The 24,245-nt window shown below is 43.8% G+C and overlaps 1 protein-coding gene across 1 annotated transcript in view; it reads right to left on the reverse strand.

Moving 5' to 3' along the window:
* The window catches only part of NUP133 (nucleoporin 133), a 212,839-nt gene extending 189,322 nt beyond the window's left edge, over positions 1-23,517 (reverse strand). Inside the window, exons 1-4 of the mRNA XM_077289140.1 lie at positions 23,211-23,517; positions 15,285-15,403; positions 12,445-12,548; positions 11,734-11,832 (exon numbers count right to left, since the gene is read on the reverse strand). Of these exons, the coding sequence (XP_077145255.1) occupies positions 11,734-11,832; positions 12,445-12,548; positions 15,285-15,403; positions 23,211-23,353 (465 nt within the window). The 5' untranslated portion in view covers positions 23,354-23,517. The remainder of the gene's footprint in view (positions 1-11,733; positions 11,833-12,444; positions 12,549-15,284; positions 15,404-23,210) is intronic.
* Between the last annotated feature and the right edge of the window lie 728 nt (positions 23,518-24,245).

Raw genomic sequence — 24,245 nt, forward strand, 5'->3', positions numbered from 1 at the left:
CGCCAGAGCACGGCCAATACCAGCGCTGGGCTGCAAGCGAGGTTGTCCAGAGCTGGGGACGAGGAAGAAGGGGCATGGCCTTCCGGGGCAGAGACTTGCCAGAAAGGAATATGGTGGAAAAAGCGCGCGAGGAAAGAGGCGCGAGATTTAAATAAAAGAGCGCCCGATAGCCCCCAAACCCCCTAGCCCGCAACGGAGCACCCGTGTAGCGGCGAGTGCTGTTGGATAATAAGGTTAAGTGCCCCTGCATGGAGATTGCGACGATGCCGGGACAGGGGCTGCTGTTGCTTGAAGATCTACCTGAAGATGAGGAACGCATCAGGATCCCTTGATGGCAGAAAGGGTCCTGGGAGATGTAGTCCTCCTTCCCGCGCTATATCAACCGGCGCAGAAGACGGCGTCAACCCCTTAAAAAGGGATGAGGGGGGAAGGCAAGGACTGGCCACCGAATGTCAACATGAACACCCCAGGGTGACATGAAACAAAGTCCTGCCCAGCGGATCCGAGAGCGTGCGATGTGGGTGATACCACACTGCTCTCTCGGTCGCTTAATGCAGGGAATTAGGGTGAGAAGAACTGCACCCTGTAACCCCCAGAAGTGTATCTGAAAAGAAAGTGAAAGATTAATAAACACACACAATCTCTGAAAGAAAAAGAAATGCGGATCTGGTGTTAGATCCAGGTCCGCCTCCTACAGACACTAAGCAAAAACTGAGTTGCCTGGTGCCTGTCGGAGGGTGTATACTGCCGGGGAGGAGTTATTTTTCCTTACTGTATTTGCATAGTGTCAGCCTCCTAGAGACAGCAGCATACACCCATGGTTACCTGTGTCCCCCAATGAAGCAAGAAAGAAATTTTTTTTTTCCTTTGTTAGTCTCCGTAAATGATTTAAGTATGTGATCGTTTGATCGCTAGTACCATGTACTGCAATATCACAGTAATCTATCAGTCCTACGCGAATGCGCCACGGGGCCCAATGGGAGCTGGTGCATTCGAGCACTGGAGCGCGTTCTATTTAAATGCCACTGAGAAGAGAATAACAGCTGCGGCTGGAACTCTATATAATATTGCTGGTATTTGCCACATGTGGCGGGAACTCAGCTCCTGAACACCCTCCACACATGAGGATCTCTTTCCAGGATGTGAATACAATGTCATTTTGTAGAAGGGGTTAAATAGCAAAGAGAACAATAAAGTTTCTTCCGTTCAGAAAGCCTTTTCAATGCTTTAATAATCTGTGCGCCTGGAAAGTGCTTTCAACTCTTAAAAGCAGAAGCCTTCATAAGTCTCTGGATATTATGACCAAACATCTACTCCCTGCAATCGGATACATGTTCAGGCTTTGCAAATGAAGTAGAGACCATTACACATATTTCATGGAAAAGGTGTTTTATGCATACATACCAGAAAGCAATAGAGAATATATCCTAAACCTTTCTTAATGTGCGTGTAGTGTAGAAGCAGCAAAATACTGACCAATCACACTTTTTCCCCGTTTGCAGCCCTGCTCTGATCCTCTTCTGACTCAAGTGACTGAAATTCCAGCACCTCAAATCCTACTGGGGTTGTGTGTGTGTGAGACCCGGAAATCAATGTAAGTCTAGGGAGTGCTATTTATTATTATGCATTGCTTATATATTGCTATCACATCCCATTTTACGTACATTACAAATTGATGTCCCCATAGGGGCTTACAATCAATTCCCTATCAGTTTGTCTTTGGAGTGTGGGAGGAGACCCACATATACACGGGGAGAACATATAAACCTCTTTGCAGATGTTGTTCTTAGTGGGATTTCAACCAAGCTGCAAAGCAACAGTGCTAACTACTGAATCACCGTGTGCATTACAATGATGATCCACAGACTTACATTGTAAAAGCAAGTTCCGGTCCATCACCTCTGTGTAATGGGACAAGTCACTGCGCATAATGGCATCAGTGATGTGAAAATAGAGTAGCTTCCTCCAGCACACTATGTGTTGTGAGGGTTAAACTTGCATACATGGGCTGGTTTTAGGTGGACATCTATAGAGTGGGTGGGAAGATGTCCACCATATCTCCACCTGCAGAATCAGCACAGCCCTGTGCTAACAGGACCTGTGTGATGTCACAGTCATGTGATCAGTAACATCGTCTGGGTTTAAATGGCTGGACTTGAGAGGCAGTCTGCTTGTTGTGGTTGGAGAGGAAAGACTCCAAACGGTGGCTCCTAGTGGAGCTGAAGACACATGGTGGTCTGAGAGGGCAAATCCCTCGACAATTGGACTTTGTTATAAGTAATTTTTTTTGTTTTGCCATTTTGCCAGAAAGTCTCTGTTTACTTTGCTGAACCCTGCTATGGTTTATGCTGTTCCACAATAAACCAGCAGGTGATTGACCACAAGAAGCGTTCCTGTGTCTACCTTGGGAAGCAGCTGAGTGAGTGAGTCAACCCCCTACCAGGACTTATACTACACGCCAGGGTGGATAAAAATCAGTTTGTTTTTTTTTAACCCCTTAACGACCTTTGACGCATACGCTGCGTCATGAAAGTCGGTGCCAAAACGACCTATGACGCAGCGTATGCGTCATGGAATGATCGCGTCCCTGCAGATCGGGTGAAGGGGTTAACTCCTATTTTACCCGATCTGCAGGGAGAGGGGGAGTGGTGCTTCAGCCCAGGGGGGGTGGCTTCACCCCCCCGTGGCTACGATCGCTCTGATTGGCTGTTGAAAGTGAAACTGCCAATCAGAGCGATTTGTAATATTTCACCTAAAAAACTGGTGAAATATTACAATCCAGCCATGGCCGATGCTGCAATAACATCGGCCATGGCTGGAAATACTAAAGTGCCCCCCCCCCACACCCACCGATCGCCCCCCCAGTGCTCCGTTAGTCCTCCGGTCCCCTCCGTCCGCCTGCCGGCTCCCCCGTCCTGCTGTCCGCTCCCTCCTTGCTCAGATCCCCCCCCCCCTGTGCTCCGATCACCCCCCCTGTGCTCCGATCCACCCCCCCACCACCCCTTCATACTTACCGATCCTCCCGGTGTCCGGCCGTCTCCTCCCTGGGCGCCGCCATCTTGGAAAATGGCGGGCGCATGCTCAGTGCGCCCGCCGAATCTGCCAGTCGGCAGATTCCTTACAGGTACATTTTGATCGCTGTGGTAGGTTCTATCACAGCGATCAAAATAAAAAAAATAATAAATAACCCCCCCCCCCCCTTTATCACCCCCATAGGGACAATAATAAAATAAAGAATTTTTTATTTTTTTTTTTACCACTAGGGTTAGGGTTAGAACTAGGGTTAGAACTAGGGGTAGGGTTAGGGGTAGGGTTAGGGTTACGGGTAGGGTTAGGGTTATGGCATGTGCACACAGAGCGGATCGGCCGCGGATCCGCAGCGGATCGGCCGCGGATCCGCAGCGGATTGGCCGCGGATCCGCAGCGGATTGGCCGCGGATCCGCAGCGGATTGGCAGCGGATCCGCAGCGGATTGGCCGCGGATCCGCAGCGGATTGGCAGCGGATTGGCCGCGGATCCGCAGCGGATTGGCCGCTGCGAATTCGAAGCAGTTTTCCATCAGGTTTACAGTACCATGTACACCTAAGGAAAACCAAATCCGCTGTGCCCATGGTGCGGAAAATTCCGTGCAGAAACGCTGCGTTGTATTTTCCGCAGCATGTCAATTCTTTGTGCGGATTCCGCAGCGTTTTACACCTGTTCCTCAATAGGAATCCGCAGGTGAAATCCGCACAAAAAAACACTGGAAATCTGCTGTAAATCCGCAGGTAAAACGCAGTGCCTTTTACCTGCAGATTTTTCAAAAATCGTGCGGAAAAATCTCACACGAATCCGCAACGTGGGCACATAGCCTTAGGGTTAGGGTTGGAATTAGAGTTAGGGTTGGAATTAGGGCTAGGGTTTGAAATAGGGTTAAGATTAGGCTTGTGGTTAGGGTTACGGATAGGGTTAGGGGTGTGTTGGGGTTACAGTTGTGGTTAGGGTTGGGATTAGGGTTACGGTTGGGATTAGGGTTAGGATTAGGGTTGGAATTAGGGTTACGGGTGTGTTGCGGTTAGGGTTGTGGTTAGGGGTGTGTTGGGGTTAGGGTTGTGATTAGGGTTATGGCTACAGTTGGGATTAGGGTTAGGGGTGTGTTGGGGTTAGTGTTGAAGTTAGAATTGAGGGGTTTCCACTGTTTAGGCACATCAGGGGTCTCCAAACGCAACATGGCGCCACCATTGATTCCAGCCAATCTTGCGTTCAAAAAGTCAAATGGTGCTCCCGCCCTTCCAAGCCCCGACGTGCGCCCAAACAGTGGTTTACCCCCACATTTGGGGTACCAGCGTACTCAGGACAAACTGGGCAACAACTGTTGGGGTCCAATTTCTCCTGTTACCCTTGCAAAAATAAAAAATTACTTGCTAAAACATAATTTTTGAGGAAAGAACAATTATTTTTTATTTTCACGGCTCTGCGTTGTAAACTTCTGTGAAGCACTTGGGGGTTGAACGTGCTCACCACACATCTAGATAAGTTCCTTGGGGGGTCTAGTTTCCAAAATGGGGTCACTTGTGGGGGGTTTCTACTGTTTAGGCATATCAGGGGCTCTGCAAACGTAACATGATGCCCGCAGACCATTCCATCAAAGTCTGCATTCCAAAACGTCACTACTTCCCTTCCGAGCCCCGGCATGTGCCCAAACAGTGGTTTACCCCCACATATGGGGTATCAGCGTACTCAGGAGAAACTGGACAACAACTTTTGGGGTCCAATTTCTCCTGTTACTCTTGCAAAAATAAAAAATTCTGGGCTAAAAAAATATTTTTGAGGAAAGGAAACACATTTATTATTTTCACGGCTCTGCATTATAAACTTCTGTGAAGCACTTGGGGGTTCAAAGTGCTCACCACACATCTAGATAAGTTCCCTTGGGGGTCTAGTTTCCAAAATGGAGTCACTTGTGGGGAGTTCCTACTGTTTAGGCACATCAGGGGCTCTGCAAACGCAACATGATGCCCGCAGAGCATTCCATCAAAGTCTGCATTTCAAAACGTCACTACTTCCCTTCCGAACCCCGACGTGTGCCAAAACAGTGGTTTACCCCCACATATGGGGTATCAGCGTACTCAGGAGAAACTGGACAACAACTTTTGGGGTCCAATTTCTCCTGTTACTCTTGCAAAAATAAAAAAATTCTGGGCTAAAAAAATATTTTTGAGGAAAGGAAACACATTTTTTATTTTCACGGCTCTGCGTTATAAACTTCTGTGAAGCACTTGGGGGTTCAAAGTGCTCACCACACATCTAGATTAGTTCCTTGGGAGGTCTAGTTTCCAAAATGGGGTCACTTGTGCGGGAGCTCCAATGTTTAGGCACACAGGGGCTCTCCAAACGCGACATGGCGTCCGCTAATGATTGGAGCTAATTTTCCATTCAAAAAGCCAAATGGCGTGCCTTCCCTTCCGAGCCCTGCCGTGCGCCCAAACAGTGGTTTACCCCCACATATGGGGTATCATCGTACTCAGGACAAACTGGACAACAACATTTGGGATCCAATTTCTCCTATTACCCTTGGGAAAATAAAGAATTCTGGGCTAAAAATCATTTTTGAGGAAAGAAAAATTATTTTTTTATTTTCACGGCTCTGCGTTATAAACTTCTGTGAAGCACCTGGAGGTTATAAGTGCTCACTATGCATCTAGATAAGTTCCTTGGGGGGTCTAGTTTCCAAAATGGGGTCACTTGTAGGGGAGCTCCAATGTTTAGGCACACAGGGGCTCTCCAAACGCGACATGGTGTCCGCTAACGATTGGAGCTAATTTTCCATTCAAAAAGTCAAATGGCACGCCTCCCTTTCCGAGCCTTGCCGTGCACCCAAACAGTGGTTTACCCCCACATATGAGGTATCGGCATACTCAGGAGAAATTGCCCAACAAATTTTAGGATCCATTTTATCCTGTTGCCCATGTGAAAATGAAAGAATTGAGGCTAAAAGAAATTTTGTGTGAAAAAAAAGTACTTTTTCATTTTTGCGGATCAATTTGTGAAGCACCTGGGGGTTTAAAGTGCTCACTATGCCTCTAGATGAGTTCCTTGGGGGGTCTAGTTTCCAAAATGGGGTCACTTGTGGAGGAGCTCCAATGTTTAGGCACACAGGGGCTTTCCAAACGCGACATGGTGTCCGCTAACGATGGAGATAATTTTTCATTCAAAAAGTCAAATGGCGCTCCTTCCCTTCCGAGCCTTACCATGTGCCCAAACAGTGGTTTACCCCCACATGTGAGGTATTGGTGTACTCAGGAGAAATTGCCCAACAAAATTTAGGATCCATTTTATCCTGTTGCCCATGTGAAAATGAAAAAATTGAGGCTAAAATAATTTTTTTGTGAAAAAAAAGTACTTTTTCATTTTTACGGATCAATTTGTGAAGCACCTGGGGGTTTAAAGTGCTCACTATGCTTCTAGATAAGTTCCTTGGGGGGTCTAGTTTCCAAAATGGGGTCACTTGTGGGGGAGCTCCAATGTTTAGGCACACAGGGGCTCTCCAAACGTGACATGGTGTGGGCTAAAGATTGGAGCCAATTTTTCATTCAAAAAGTCAAATGGCGCTCCTTCCCTTCCTAGCCCTGCCGTGCGCCCAAACAGTGGTTTACCCCCACATATGAGGTATCAGCGTACTCAGGACAAATTGGACAACAACGTCCGTGGTCCAGTTTCTCCTTTTACCGCTGGGAAAATAAAAAAATTGTTGCTAAAAGATCATTTTTGTGACTAAAAAGTTAAATGTTCATTTTTTACTTCCATGTTGCTTCTGCTGCTGTGAAACACCTGAAGGGTTAATAAACTTCTTGAATGTGGTTTTGAGCACCTTGAGGGGTGCAGTTTTTAGAATGGTGTCACTTTTGGGTATTTTCAGCCATATAGAACCCTCAAACTGACTTCAAATGTGAGGTGGTCCCTAAAAAAAATGGTTTTGTAAATTTTGTTGTAAAAATAAGAAATCACTGGTCAAATTTTAACCCTTATAACTTCCTAGCAAAAAAAAAAAATGTTTCCAAAATTGTGCTGATGTAAAGTAGACATGTGGGAAACGTTATTTATTAACTATTTTGTGTCACATAACTCTCTGGTTTAACAGAATAAAAATTCAAAATGTGAAAATTGCGAAATTTTCAAATTTTTTGCCAAATTTCCGTTTTTTTCACAAATAAACTCAGAAATTATCGACCTAAATTTACCACTAACATGAAGCCCAATATGTCACGAAAAAACAATCTCAGAATCGCTAGGATCCGTTGAAGCGTTCCTGAGTTATTACCTCATAAAGGGACACTGGTCAGAATTTCAAAAAACGGCAAGGTCATTAAGGCCAAAATAGGCTGGGTCATGAAGGGGTTAAATCTAAAAAAAAAAAAAAAAAATCGGATTTTTTTGATTTAAATCGGATTTTTTTGATTTAAATCGGATTTTTTTCAATAAACTGCTTTTTGAGGAAAATATTTTACCATCCAAAGGTTCTTCCATCATGAGATAAAGCTGAGTTGTTTAACTCAGTAGAATAAAGGCTGTATATGTGTAACATTCACAATGCCATGCTCTTCCAGAGGTTTCTGTAGGATGCTGACTATCCAACAAGTTTGGGCATGTCAACTGAATGGAAAAAGAAACTAAACCAAAAGTGAAACCAAGCTAGAAGTGTGGAATTAAAGGGGCAGTATGAACAAAATGTGGAGGCTATTAATAGTTTATACAATTAAGACATGCTGCTTTTAAACACCTACCTATTGCCATATAGTAAAACAAAAAAGATTTTTACTTACTTTGGGGTCCCCCCCTCACCCTGGCGTTAGATCGTTGCCCCTAGTTTCGTCCGTGTAACTATGGGCGCACATGCGCACTGCTCTCACTTCTCATTTTAATCGTGATTTATATTAAAAAAAACCTTTTGATTTAAATCAGTGATTTAAATCATGATTAAAATCATGATTTAAATCGATCCGATTTAAATAGAAAAAAATCTTTTGATTTAAATCGTGATTTAAATCATGATTTAAATCGGCGTGATTTAAATCAATCCACCCTGGTTTGTAGAACAATAGGATTAAGGTCTTTTTCTCAACTCTGTTCATGTTGTAACATTTTTGCCGTGAAGAAGAGGCTGGGACCTCTGCGGAGTCAAATTCAGTTTTGAGAACTGCGTAAGTAAAGCGAGCGTCTGTGATAATATAGGAGAGAAACTGCCCACTAATCCTACAGAAACCTCTGGAAGAGCATGGCATTGTGAATGTTACACATATACAGCCTTTATTCTACTGAGTTAAACAACTCAGCTTTATCTCATGATGGAAGAACCTTTGGATGGTAAAATATTTTCCTCAAAAAGCAGTTTATTGAAAAAAATCCGATTTAAATCAAAAAAATCCGATTTAAATCAAAAAAATCCGATTTTTTAGTTTTTTTTTAAAAAACATTGATTTTTATCCACCCTGCTACAAACCTATGAATACAGAATCAACCCCTTCAGTGCCAAGTCCAAGAAGTTAGACAATATGTTTGATTGTTTGGAGTGGAATAGATCTGCACAACACAAGAAGAATGTGAATCTAAGTGTGAGGAGGAGGAAGGGCAAGCAGACAAGAAAATGAAAGTGAAACTTTGAGCACAATACTGCAGCATAGCCACAGACAGACAAGTCTGGATCTGTTTATGTGTACGATCTGAGGTTTATTACATTCTTTCCTTATAATGGCAGCAGGCCGTAAAAGAGACCCAGTTTGGGAATATTTTAATGAAGCTCCTTCACCTATCGGTAAGGCAGGCATGCGTGCAAAATGCAAACGATGCAACAAAGAGATGCAAGGCCTGGTGGCGCGAATGAGGCAACATCATGAGAAGTGCAGTGATGAAGATGACCAAAGAAACACTTCTGAACAGGCAGGATCTTCAGGTTGGTAAACATTTTTATTGAATCCTATTTCTAAAGACTGAACTGTCATGTGTGAGAAAAATTATATTTCTTATTATTACTGCATGTTACTGTCATTTGTTACAGTTATGAAGAAAAACAAATATTCCTTTTGGGGCAGGGGCAGTGATGTGTTGTGTACAATAAGCAGAAACTGTATAAACAATAAAATAACAGCATTGACTTTTTTTGTTTAGGGGAATTCATGGATTCTGGAAACTATCCACCTCCAAGATAACCATCATCCTGTTCTACAGTTTCAGAGTTATCCATCCAGGATAGTGCTTCATTAGCAGCAGCATCATCATCAGACACCCACAGCCACATATCACCATCACCCAAAAGGAAGAAAAAACCTTTACCTCCTGGAACCACCATAGATAGGTTTGTGATAAGAACTAGCAGATTAGAAAAAGAGTTGATTGATGAAAAAAATGCCCAGTTTATTTATGCAACGAACTCTTCTTTCCGTCTGACTGAGAACCCACATTTCATTAATATGGTTCAGTCACTGAGACCAGGATACAGTCCACCCAGCAGAGCTGATGTTGCAGGGAAACTGCTGGATCAAGTGTATGACAGAAATGGAGCAATGTGCAACAGCTCTGGAGGGTAAAATTGTTAACCTAAGTATTGATGTGTGGAGTAATGTCCACAATGATCCTATTGTATGTGCTTGTATAACAACAGAAGAAGGTAAAGTCTTCCTTGCACAAACAACTGATACGTCAGGAAATGCACACACAGCAGAATACTTACAAGAAGTGGCAGTAAAAGCTATAACGACATGTGAACAAAAATTCAAATGTCTAGTACGCAGTTTGGTCACTGACAATGCTGCAAACGTATCCAAGATGAGAAGAGATTTAGAAGAGCAGGGAGGGAATACAAAGCTGCTAATAACATATGGTTGCAGTGCTCATTTGCTGCACCTCTTAGGCTAGTTTCACACTAGCGTCGGGAACAACCCGTCGCTGCGCGTCGGGCCGACGTTCCCGACGCTAGTGTGTTCTCCGCCGCACAACGGGGGCAGCGGATGCATATTTCCCACGCATCCGCTGCCCCATTGTGATGTGCGGGGAAGTGCGGGGAGGTGGGGGCGGAGTTCCGACTGCGCATGCGCGGTCGGAAAAAGCGGACCGTCGGGAGCAAAAAACGTTACATGTAGCGTTTTGTTTTCCCGACGGACCGCTACCATACGCCCAAACGCCGCCAAACGCATTCACCGTTTGGAAATGCGTCGCAAATGCGTCGCAAATGCGTCGCTAATGTTACTCTATGACGAAACAACGTATCCAGCAAAAACTTTTGCTGGATGCGGCGTTTCGCAAAAACGACGCATTTGCGACGTATTGCAGTTAACGCTAGTGTGAAAGTAGCCTTAGCCAAAGACTTAAGTGTTCCAGAAATAAAGGCTAATGTTGTTGAAATTGATAAATACTTCCGTAATAATCATTTTGCTGCAGCAGCTCTGAAAAGGATGGGTGGAACCAAGCTAACGCTCCCACAAGATGTTAGATGGAACTCTGTGGTGGACTGTTTTGAGCAGTATATCAAAAACTGGCCTATTCTGATGACACTTTGTGAAGAAAATCGAGATAAAATAGATGGCACTGTCACGGCCAAAATCCTCAACATTGGGCTTAAGAGAAATGTTGAACATATGCTGAGCTTCCTGAAACCCATCTCTCAAGCTTTAAACAAAATACAGAAAAATAGCTGTTTTATTGCGGATGCTGTTGAAATTTGGAAGGAACTGAGTGAACACTTAAAAACAGAACTACACATGGACAGAATTAAATTACAAGCAGTAAACAAACGAATGGGACAAGCACTGACTCCAGCTCATTTTTTGGCAAATGTCAATATCCAATATCAGGGTCAAAACCTAAGTGCTGAGGAAGAGGAGTTAGCTATGACATGGGTATCCAGCAATCATCCATCTTTAATGCCAACTATAATAAACTTCAGAGCTAAGGGGGAACCATTCAAGAAATATATGTTTGCTGAAGATATTTTAAGGAAGGTCACACCAGTAAACTGGTGGAAGTCACTTAAGCGCTTGGATTTAGAGACTGTTCAAGTAATGATTTCACTTTTAACAGCAGTAGCTTCTTCTGCAGGCGTTGAAAGAATATTCTCTTCCTTTGGACTCATTCATTCTAAATTGAGAAATCGGTTGGGACCCAATAAAGCAGGAAAGCTTGTTTTTCTTTTCCAGATTATGAATAGGAACAAAGAAGAAGATGATGAAGATGACGACAAGTGAGCTACAGAGGACAGCAGGGACAGTAGTATTTAAGTTTTTCATGTGTCGGCTGGGCTGACAGTCTAAGTTTCTTAAAATATATATATTTTGTTTAGCCAAATTAGTTAACAAACATGGATGTTTGTTTAAGCAAATAACTTATGCTGTAATGTTGTTATTGTTTCAGTTGAATAAATCTATTTAAATTGTTATTAAGGTCAGGATTATTTTTCTCCTTCCTAAGTACAACAGAACAGTGGTGCCCAAATATGAATGAGTAACCCATTAAACTGGGGAGAAAAAAGTAATATAAAAAGTGATTCTAAAAATCTTCATCTACTTGCATGTTAAAGTAGCAAGAACTAGTTTAGGTAGAAACTTTGATTTAAATCACTGATTTAAATCAAGCCTTACTGACTAGTGATTTAAATCGTGATTTAAATCAGTTAGATTTAAATCAAATCCACCCTGCTACACGCATTTAGAAAGCTTTAAAGGACCAGCATGTTTTGATTGGAATGCTTTTAACATTACTTACTTGTATAGTTGTTGCATCTCCATCGGTCGATATGTCTACCAGATCTGCAGAACAAGGAAAATCACTTGGTGGGAGCTGTAGTTCCTTACATGACATAGACTGTTATAAAAAAAAAAAAAAAAAAAAAAAAGTTTAATTGTATTGGTATTAAACAGGCATCACTGTGCTACATTGAGCCTCAAATATTTTATTAACAGCTTTATGTTTCCTGCACGTCAGACATTTCTAATTCACAAAAACAGCACATAAATGACATAACTATGTGCTAGGAACTGAGAATCCAAAGAAATGTGCCATGTTAGGAGTCAATATCTCCCTCAATTTTCCTTTGACATGGCTGCATGAAGGACTGTTTTTTGCAAGAGGAGTTGCATTTGTTGGTGGAACCACTTTGGAGTACACAATTAACCAATTCTTATCAACTCCCAAAAAACAAACTTTTTATTGTTTTTCTACAATATTTATTAGGCTCACGAGGAAACGAACATGAGATCCTTAGATTGTTAGGTAATACTGAGCACTAGAAGTATTATCAGATGTCACCCGTGAGCTCCAATTGGTGAAATCTATGTCATAACCAGTGCCCCCGCTGACTTCATGATGGCTAGGCTCCAAAAAAAAAAAAAAATAAAAAAAAAAAAAAAAAAAAAAATGATATTACAACTTTACTAAAGCAATCAGGCAAAAGACAAAGCTGTAGCCAGGTCTTACTTTTGAAGATGAAGATTGGCTAATTTTCCAGATTAAAATCCAATCATTGCACACTAACCAGGCCCATCCAAGTTCATGAACCTTCACCATTAAAGAATCGTTGGCTGGTGGGAAAAAATAAATATAAATTATATACAACATTAAAACAGGAAATTACAAGCGCAGGTATTGATTAAGTGACTAGTAGCATCTCTAAATGTATACTGCTCCTTACCTGGGCTACAGATGATTCTAAGGACCTCAGGTGAAGGTATATATTTTATTTCTGGTACACTGTGCATTCTGTATGGGACCCTGAAAAATCTCCTGTCCTCTACACAGAAAGCAATTTGAGTACAATCACTCAGCCAGTTATGAATCCACCTAACCGTAGCTTTGTCAATCCCATACTTGGTCATTTTTTCAATAAGGATAGTATAAGATACTTTAACAAATGCTTTGCTTAAGTAGAGATATACTGTATCTACTGCATTTCCCTGATCCACACAGTCAGGGATTCCATAATACAAGGAAATTAGATTAGTCTGGCATGACTTGTTTGCTACAAACCCATGCTAGCTCTGGTTAATTACTGTATTCTTATCCAAGTACTTACCGTATTTTTCGGACTACAAGACGCACCTTTTTACCTCCAAAAATGTGGAAGAAAATGGGGGGGGGGGGGTGCATCTTATAGTCAGGATGTCTTTGCTCTGGATGTGATGGGGAGAACAGCAGTTCACAGGATGCTGGAGCCGCTTGTTGCGGCCAACTCCTGAGCCCGCTGCTAAAGAGAAATGAATTTTTACTCCATTCCACGCCGATGGGCATGGAAAGGAGTGAATATTCATTTCTCTTTAATAGCGAGCACAGTGCTAGCCGCAGCAGCAGGTTTCCTTCAGCTGCCAGGCGTTTTAGTGTGCTGGCTACTAAAGGCAATGAATACTCACTGCATTCCACTCTCATAGGAGTGGAATGCAATGAATATTCCTTCCCTTTAGTAGTGGCACACGTGAAAGCTGTCAGCAGCAGGAACCTGGCGGCTGCTGCCAACACTGCTTGCTAAAGAGCAATGTAAACTCACTGTACTCCAGGTACATAGCCCCGGCGTGGAGAACAGTGAGTATTCCGGCAGCTGTCTTTGGCGGCTGGTAAGCAGCGCATGACGTCACTGCCATGTGCTGCTTACAAGCATAAAGCAGATGCTGACACTAGAGCAGGACGCTGCGAGGGCACGCAGGGAAGGTAAGTAGAATGTTTTGGTTTTTTTCTGATGAGGGACCAACACATCAGGATGGAGATAAGGGAGCCATGCATACCAGGATGGGGGATATTAAGTATAGAATTGACCACATTTTTTGCTTCAATGTTTTCTAATTTCCTCCTCTAAAACCTAGGTGTGTCTTTTGGTCCGAAAAATACCATACATACATACATACGTTTTAATAATTTGCTCAAGGATCTTTCCTGGTATAGAAGTAAGGCTCACTGGCCTGTAATTTCCTGGTTCCATCTTCTTTCCTTATTTGAAGATCGTGTCAACATTTGCCCTTCTTCAATCTTCTGGGACTTCTACTTATTTACAGGATTTTTAAAAGCTTCTGACTAGTGGTTCTGCAATTTCCTCTGCTATCTCTTTCAGTACCCAAGGATGAGTTGCTTTATTAGAGGACACAGGCGCAAAATACAAATTTAGAAGTTCTGCCTTCTCAAAATCATTTTTTGACCACTTCACCCTTCTCATTCTGTAAAAATCTATAGCATCTTTGACTTTTGTTTTGTTTTTGAAATAACCCAAATCCTTTTTTATTCATATCGGTCTCCCGAGATTATACCTCTTCTTACGCTTGCCCAGCATTTCCTACAGACAGCATCATATTTTTCTTTAGATATGTCTCCCCCCCCCCCCCCCCCCCACTTTCCATTTAATATATTCTTTTTTGCTTTAACAAAGTTTTTAGGTTGTGTGTTCATCCATCCTAGTCTCTTTAAATCAGTTTCTCAAATCCAGTCCTCAAGACCCACCAACAGGTCATGTTTTCAGGATTTCCATAGTAGTGCCCAGGTGATGGAATTAATGTTAGAGCAGGTAATGAAATTATCACCTGTGCAATACTAAGGAAATCCTGAAAACATGACCTGTTGGTGGGTCTTGAGGACTAGAGTTGAGAAACACTGCTTTAAATGCTTCCAATTCTTCCTTTTCAGGATTGTTACAGTGAGAATTACATTTAGCAAAATCTCCCATCCATCTTGGATATTTCTGGCATTCAGAACATTTAGACATTGGATCTATTAAGATGTATCTTTGTCTATTTGATCTGTTAAGATGTACTTTGTTCTTGGGACAACCCCTTTAAATGTATTAAGGTTTTTGTTTGTTTTTTTATTGCCAATGATAATACAGTACTGAGCCCCAGCTCTTTGCTGAAAACCTTCATCAAAATCTACCATTTCTATTCAAAATGAAAATGAATACTGATCAATAGAACTAAACAAGAGACGTAAGGGATATTTCCATCTCTAAGGTCCTATCCCAAAGTGTAGTAGGTGTAAAAATATTAGCAAACACTTTGTTATAAATGTAGTATAGTTCTTCAGATTCGCTATGTCCTTACCTCGTGTAGGGCATTGCAGTAGCTTAGGCATCAATGGTTACGACCACTAACAACTGTTACTACATGAGTGGTCATAACCATGGATACCTAAGCTACTACAATGAGCGACATAGCGAATTAGGAGAACTATACTACATTTCTAATTGAGGTATTTGCAAATATTAATATTACACCTACTACAAAATGGGATAGGATTGGGATAGGATTGTGGAGATGGGAATACCCCTTTAACTATGCAATTACCTTGAGCACTTGTCAAAGCCTCCATGACTTTAATTGGTAGCGAAGAGCCAATTAACTTAACATTGTAATTCACAGTTTCGACAGCACATGGATGAAGAACAACTCTGGAAGGTGTTGCCCTGAAAAAAACAAATACATATATAAAAAAATAAACCCAAATATCTATATACATAATTGTCTAAGGGTCACTTCCGTCTGTCCTTCTGTCTGTCTGTCACGGATATTCATTGGTCGCGGTCTCTGTCTGTCATGGAAATCCAAGTCGCTGATTGGTCGCGGCTGTTTTGCTGCGACCAATCAGCGACGGCCACAGTCCAGAAGAAAATGACCGCTCCTTACTCCCCGCAGTCAGTCCCCGGCGCCCGCATACTCCCCCTCCAGTCACCGCTCACACAAGGTTAATGGCAGCGTTGTAACGCACTTGGTTAACGCTGCTATTAACCCTGTGTGGCCAACGTTTACTATTCATGCTGCCTATGCAGCATGAATAGTAAAAAGATCTAATGTTAAAAATAAGAAAAAAAAAAAAAATAGTTACATACTCCCCCCTCCGTTGGCCCCCGGATCGAAGCGGTTACCGATGCTCCCGGATCGAAGCGGTTACCGACTCTCCTCGCGACGCCCCGGTGACCGCTCCATGCATTGCGGATGCATATTCTAGAATACCCGATGCGTTAGAATCGGGCCACCATCTAGTATTAAATAACATGCTATGCACACTTTTTTTTTTTGATGCGTCTATGCCCAGACCAAACTATATGGGTGCGTTCACATTGCGTTCTGTGTCTCAGTGGGGGTATATGTTAAATATCCCCAGCAAAACGAGGTCCAGACAAATGCTTTGGTGCGAACGTGCGCTCTGCAGTGCACCAATGTCAGGAGTGTAATAATACATGGCAGAGTGTACGTTCACCCTTTCTACATCACAACAGTCTATGGGTCCGTTGTTACTGATCTGAGTACTTACTCCACCGCCTTCAGTGACCTGACACTGGATGATTGCCAGATGACCTTCCCTGACCAGTCTCCTTGGAAGGAGGTTTGAGAGACTATGGCTCCCCATCCTCTTTTCCTGGCGTCTATCTTTATGGTCAGAGGGACTTGGATCCAGGGGACTCTTCTGTTTGGGTTCCTTGGGCTGAGCCACCAGCATGGAGAGGCTTTCACCCCAGCAGGTATTGGGATTCTCTTGTTGAAGGATTCTAGGAAGCCATCCCAATTTGCAAGAACATTGGCCTGGAGGGTGCTTGAACCCAAGCTACCGTCTGGATACAAGATGTCATGAAGCAGAGGCCTGACATAAAAAAAACTCCCAACGACCATGATTTTTTCCTTCATAGGATGTCCATCCTTGATCTTAACCGAATCGGTTTTTGCTTGGGTTAAAAAAAGATGTCGGACTGAGAATTCAGTAGAACCCCTAGAAACGTCTTTGCCAGGGATGGAACCATATCTGACTTTTGGTAGTTCACTAACCATCACAGAGATGTTAGCACCTGGCTTGTCGTCTGTAGATGTTCCTGGAGTAACTGTATAGACTTGGACACCAGCATGAAGTCGTCAAGGTAGGATATTAAGCAAATATTCTGACCACTGATGTAAGCCATGACTTCTGTCATAATATTACTGAAGATTAGTTACACCGATGTTATCCAGAACAGGAAAACATTGAATTGATAGTTCACTGTATTCCCTGGACAACCACAAACATCAGGAACTCCCGATAGAACGCGTCTTGAACATCGATCGTAGTCATGGAAAAGCTTTGTCCCATCTGATGGACTCCCATCTTGAACCTCGTATATACATTGTGCTGGTTCAGGGGTATTATGTTTATTATATTGCTGTGGGGCCCTCTTGGTTTCTTTAATCAGAAAAAGACGGGACTAATGTCCCCTGTTTTTCTCCATTTCCAGAACTAGGGAGATTATTCCCCAAGGACAGTAGTTTTTTTTATACCGGATATTAAAGGGAACCTGTCACCCCGTTTTTTCAGTATGAGATAAAAATACTGTTAAATAGGGCCTGAGCTGTGCTCTACAATAGTGTATTTTTTGTCCCGATTCCCCACCTATGCTGCCGAAATACCTTACAAAAGTCGCCGTTTTCGCCTGTCAATCACGCTGGTCTGGTCAAAAGGGTGTGGTGAAATGGCTGTTTCTCCCCCACCTCTTGCTTATCTTTCCGGCGTTGGCGTAGTGGTTCTCGCATGCGCAACAGCCGAAAAAGAGCACGATCTGTGCTATTCCCCTGGTTATCGGCCATCTTCCTGAGGCCGTGCGTGCGCAGATGGAGTGCTCTGCTTCCCGGGGCTTCAGGAAAATGGCCGCGGGATGCCGCGCGTGGGCAGATGGAGATCGCGGCGGCCATTTTCCTGAAGCCGAGATGCAAACTCACATCCAGTATAGAAGCCCCATATATTGCAGCTCACCCATACATTGTGCCCAGCTTGTGCTTCTGGCGATATGCACCTGTAAATTGACATTATTGTAATGGAGGGAAGGCCCTTACCAAACATGTCGCTGCTTACTGTGGTTTAGGCACAGTGAAGCTATAGTTCTAGTGACAGATGACAAACCTGATGGGAGCAGGTTGGGTGCGGGATAAATTAGGCTACTTTCACACTAGCGTCGGTAGGGGGCCGTCACCATGCGTCGGCCCGACGTACGTTGTGAAATAAACAAACAACGGGGGCAGTGGATGCAGTTTTTCAACGCATCCACTGCCCCATTGTAATGTCGGGGGAGGACATTCGCTATTTGTTCAAGTACGCTATTGGTATAAATTGTTGAGTGCAGAATTTGCAAGACTAACCCACCCATATCTCTGTAAGGTGTTTTGAAGTATTTCTAGTGCTTCTGTGTGTTTTTAATTTGCATTGCCATGATTTCCTCATGTGTGTTCTATTTCATTAAGTAGGAGTATGTTTAAATTTTCAGTGGGGCATTCCGCCATGTGACAAGCGTTCAAGACCTTTATTGTTCGAAACACGTATGGTTCTATACATCATCCCCTATTTTATATTTGCAATGTTGTCTGAGACGTCCTAATTGATGTTGTACCATTTTAAAAAGAATTCTTCCAAATAAAGCTGTATGACAGATTTTTATCAACACCCTGGTGTGTGAGCTGGATCCATTTTCACACTGTTCAAACTATTAGTATAAGGCCGGGATCACACATGCGAGAAATACATCCGAGTCTCGCATGGTAATACCCGGCATTGCCGCAGTCAGTCAGGAGCGGAGTGCAGCCGCATAGCAATACATGCAGCCGCACGCTCCGCTCCAGAGAGACGGTGGCAATGCCGGGTATTACCATGCGAGACTTGGACGTATTTCTCGCATGTGTGATCCCGGCCTACGGCTGGATCACATTCTTGTGTTCTACGCTGAGCTCTTACGTCTGGGTTTACATACAATTCCCACAAAAATGCGATTCAGACGAAACCCCCAACAGAAGCACCCACCATGAGGCAGATGTAGACACTTCGTACTCCGTCTGACGTCTGCTCTGGTGGTATCCATCATTTTAGGCGTGCACAGATCTGTGGTCGACCACACTTGTGTGCTAAAAAGACATTATGGGACTCCGCCGGAAGACAGACCAGTCCAGAGTTACCCCATCTGCCTCATAAGTGAGTGGTTCCGTGCAGTGTTTTATCTAAATCACGGTTTTGGGGAATTTGCACGGAAATTCCAACTGAAGCGATCAGCGCAGAATGAATGTGAGCAGAGCCTTATTCCTAGTTTTGAGAGGTAGAACAAAGACAGCAGGGTGAGCCCGCATCAAAGCCGGGACATGTCAGCTGTTTTGAACAGCTGACATGTGCCCGTAATAGGCGCGGGCAGAATCGCGATCTGCCCGCGCCTATTAACTAGTTAAATGCCTCTGTCAAACAGACAGCGGCATTTAACTACCGCTTCCGGCCGGGTGGCCGGAAATGATCGCATCGCCGACCCCCGTCACATGATCGGAGGTCGGTGATGCTTCAGAATAGTAATCATAGAGGTTCTTGAGACCTCTATGGTTACTGATCCCCGGCAGCTGTGAGCGCCACCCTGTGGTCGGCGCTCACAGCACACCTGCAATTCTGCTACATAGCAGCGAACATCAGATCGCTGCTATGTAGCAGAGCCGATCGAGTGGTGCCTGCTTCTAGCCTCCTATGGAGGCTATTGAAGCATGGCAAAAGTAAAAACAAAAAAAAAGTTTAAGAAAAAAAAGAAAATGTAAAAAAAAAAAATAAAAAAAAAATATAAAAAGTTTAAATCGCCCCCCTTTCGCCCCAATCAAAATAAATCAATAAAAAAAACCCTCAAACCTACACATATTTGGTATCGCCGCGTTCAGAACCGCCGATCAATAAAAAAAGGCATTAACCTGATCGCTAAACAGCGTAGTGAGAAAAAATTCGAAATGCCAGAATTACGTTTTTTTGGTCACCGCAACATTGCATTAAAATGCAATAACGGGCGATCAAAAGAACGTATCTGCACCAAAATGCTATCATTAAAAACGCCAGCTCAGCATGCAAAAAATAAGCCCTCAAACGGCCCCAGATCATGAAAAATGGAGACGCTACAAGTATCGGAAAATGGCGCATTTTTTTTTTTTTTTTAGCAAAGTTTGGAATTTTTTTCATCACTTTGATAAAAAATAACAGACATGTTTGGTGTCTATGAACTCGTACTGACCTGAAGAATCATAATGGCAGGTCAGTTTTAGCATTTAGTGAACCTAGCAAAAAAGCCAAGCAAAAAAAACAGTGTGGGACTGCACTTTTTTTGCAATTCCACCGCACTTGGAATTTTTTTCCGGTTTTCTAGTACACGACATGGTAAAACCAATGATGTCGTTCAAAAGTACAACTCGTCCCGCAAAAAATAAGCCCTCACATGGCCAAATTGACGGAAAAATAAAAAAAGTTATGGCTCTGGGAAGGAGGGGAGCGAAAAACGAACACGGAAAAACAGAAAATCCCAAGGTCATGAAGGGGTTAAAAAAAAGTGTGATTTTTGTTGCCACATTCTGAGAGCTGTAACTTATTTTTTGGCAAACAAAAGAGCTGTATTGAGGGCATATTTTTTTGTGAGACAACTTTCAGATTTTTGTGTTACATAATTTTTTTTTTTTTTAATCCAAGCAATTCAGTTATCGTTTTTGTTTCATTTTTTTTTGCGCCATTCACCAAGTGGCAAAAGTGCCAAGACCAATCTGTTCGTTGGGTTGGTACAGTTACAGAGACACCAGACTTATATTGTTTTTATACTTTGCTCTTTTTACACAGTAAAAACAATATTTTACAAAAATGAATTTTTTTTGCATCGTCATTCAGAAAGCTGGACCTTTTTTTTTTTAAATTTCCTAATGAGTCATATTAGGGCTTGTTTTTGTGGGACGGTTTGGTGTTTTTAATTATACCTTTCTTTTTCCACATGACTTTTTGATCGCTTTTTTTTTTTTTGAGTCAATATGATGAAAAGGCAACATTTTTGGCATGTTTTTAATGGTGTTCGCCAAATGGAATAAATAACGTGCCAGTTTTATAAAGCGGGTCGTTATGTCATACAGCTGACATCCGCGGGAATCACCGCCGGGCGGCGCTACTCTCCTATTTCCCATTACCATTTCAAAAAGGCAATGAGGAAATAAGGCCCGTGAACGGCCACCGTTTTAATGCGTATCGGTGGTCGTTAAGGGGTTAAAGGATTGGCCTCGCAGCAAGGGCACTTGTACACTAGGCATTTTTTTCAGCGTCTTTCTGCAGCAAAACATGATCTCTTGGCAAGAAAGAAGCACGTTTTCCTTCTTTTTTCTTGCAGCTTTTTTTTTTGCTGCGGTTTTGGCATGGTAGATTTGTCTCTTGTGCATGCTGATGTAGAGTTGAGAAAAAGAAGTCCTATTGTATAGGACCAGGCTTTGGTACAAAAAAAAAAAAAAAAAAACACAACAAAACCTGATACCTGTGCTTTTGGTGCATTTTTTTCACCTACCCATTCATTTCAATGGGTTAAAAACGCTGAAAGAAATGACATGCTCCATTGTGCAAAAAAAACATGCAAAGCACAAAATCCTAATGACAAAAAAAAACTAAGCTACGTGCATAAGATTTCTGAAATCTCAGAATTTGCTGGTACTGTAAAACACAGCTGAAAATTTGCATATACAAAACGCTGCAAAAACGCCTAGTGTGAACTTAGCCTAAAGCACCGAGTGCATGTACTTGGTGCGAACAGTCCTTCTGTGCTGACAGAGTCTAACTCCTGCCAGTTTGTTCATGAGCAATCTCTGCATAGCCATCTCGCAGCCGTCTGCCTCCAATTGCATGCTCCTCTAATCTGAACGTGTGTCCACACATACATGTGTATCATATATGTGTGATAAATGTGACATTGATCGGACAGGTGCACGATACCCGCGGTTGATGCGCGCGCGCGCGCACACACACACACCCCGACAGGCATCTGTACCTGTGATGTGAAATCAATAGGACAGGTGCACGATACCAGCGGATGATGCACACACACACACCCCGGTGGGCATCTGTACCTGTGGTGACATCGATAGGACAAGTGCACGATACCAGCGGATGATGCGCGCTCGCTCGCACGCACACACACCCCCGGCAGGCATCTGTACCTGTGGTGACATCGATAGTACAGGTGCACGATAACAGCGGATGATGCGCACACACCCAGACAGGCATCTGTACCTGTGATGTGACATCACACGAGCAGAAGTGAGCAGGGCCAGGATAATTCTTTAACGACTAGTGACAGCCATACAGTATCAGTCCTCTATAGCATCCCTTTTGGTGGAGAAAACATCAGTAACTCATTCAAATCTGAGGAAATGGGCTGTTTGCCCACTCTGATGCAAATTCTAATGCCAAGAACCGATTTGGGCCAGGCTAGAGGGACCTGGGTTTGTTGTAGGGCATCACTATCTGTGTATTGTTAGGCCAGGGTCACACTACAGCTTAATACGGATAAGTTAAGCGAGAGAGAAAAAAAAAAAAATCGCATAGCACTCGGACAAATGTTAATCTATGGGGCAGCTGACATCTTCCGTTTTTTTCTCGTCCATATTACACTTGCGAGTGAAATTGCAGCATGCTGCGATTGTCCGCGTATCTCTGCTGAGAAACGCCAATGCAAGTCTATGGGTGCGAGGAAAGAAAAAAATAAATAAATAAATAAAAAATAAAATCGCACAGCACACGGACCATGCGTGTGACTTGTGAGAAATTCTCAGGCATTGGGCAGGTGACAGGAAAGCCTCAGCCATTATTTGCTCCTTTTGCAAGTGTGTGAGAAAATCTCACCATACGGATGACACACGGATACTTTTTGAGAAAAAAACGCATCCTGGCATTGCACACGGATGAGATACAGATCACCATACGGAGAACATTGGTGCAATTCTCAGCAGACAAAATCGGACAGATTTTTTATACATTGTGTGTGACCCTGGCCTTAGTGTGAGGTCGGTGGCCCAAAGTCATTTAATCCAACAAAAAGCCAGTTACTTATTCAAGTGGCCAAAATCGACTGCCCACTTTGATGCCAGTTCTGTTGCCCAGAACGCATTTGGGCCATGCTGGAGAGACCTGGTTTTGACGTAGGGCTCCCTGTCCTATATATATGTGCAGTGTGAGATCAGTGGCCCAAAGGCATTTAACCCTTTGATTAAACGCCCTTCGGTACCCACTTTGATGCCCATTTTTGTGCCAGTTTTATAATTTTTGTAGCTGTTGTTATGTGTATTCACATCAGAGCACCTCGCTGCATTGTACGTTATTATTGTGACAATTATTTTTTGTTGTTAAACCTATAAAAAACAGAAAAGAAAAAAATTGCCTTGCAGCAGGCCACCCGCGAGACCCCAGACCCTGTGCTCCCGGACACCCCAGCTGTCACTCACCGCGCGCCACCGACTGGCACCCTCTGTCCTGAGGGGGAGAAAACTGTGGAGGGCGAAGAGAGGCTTTTCCTTCCAGCGGGCCCACGTACTCCTGCGGGTCGCCGGGCTGTGGCCATGGCCTGAGCTCGGGGAGAAGGAAACATGGTGAGTCTTCAATCTTGTCAACCCTCCCGCCACGGTACCGTCTAGAATGGAGTTGATTTTTTGAGAGAATGGTGTCACCGGAAAGGGCGGGGCTTCATTCAGTCCAGTCCAGCGAAGACCCGATAGCAGGAAGGAAGCAGCACTGCAGCCTTCCCCTGTCTGTGGCTGCTGTTGGAGACTCGGTCGGGAGAGCACTGAGTGAGTGAGGAGAGGAGAGCACTCAGCACTGAGTGAGGAGAGGAGAGCACTGAGTGAGGAGAGGAGAGCACTGAGTGAGGAGAGGAGAGCACGGAGTGAGGAGAGAGAGGAGAGCACTGAGTGAGGAGAGCTCTGAGAGAGGGGAGATCACTGAGTGAGGAGAGGAGAGGAGAGCACTGAGTAATGAGAGGAGAGCACTGAGTGAGAGAGGAGAGCACGGAGTGAGGAGAGCACTGAGTGAGGAGAGCACTGAGTGAGTGAGGAGAGGAGAGCACTGAGTGAGGAGAGCTCTGAGAGAGGGGAGATCACTGAGTGAGGAGAGCACTGAATGAGGAGAGGAGAGCACTGAGTAATGAGAGGAGAGCACTGAGTGAGGAGAGGAGAGCACTGAGTGAGGAGAGGAGAGCCCTGAGTGAGGAGAGGAGAGCACTGAGTGAGGAGAGGAGAGCACTGAGTGAGGAGAGGAGAGCACTGAGTGAGGAGAGGAGAGCACTGAGTGAGGAGAGGAGAGCACTGAGTGAGGAGAGGAGAGCACTGAGTGAGGAGAGGAGAGCACTGAGTGAGGAGAGGAGAGCACTGAGTGAGTGAGGAGAGGAGAGCACGGAGTGAGGAGAGCACTGAGTGAGGAGAGGAGAGCACGGAGTGAGGAGAGAGAGGAGAGCACTGAGTGAGGAGAGCTCTGAGAGAGGGGAG

Source organism: Ranitomeya variabilis, chromosome 2 (assembly GCF_051348905.1).
Source record: "Ranitomeya variabilis isolate aRanVar5 chromosome 2, aRanVar5.hap1, whole genome shotgun sequence".
NCBI lineage: Eukaryota > Metazoa > Chordata > Amphibia > Anura > Dendrobatidae > Ranitomeya > Ranitomeya variabilis.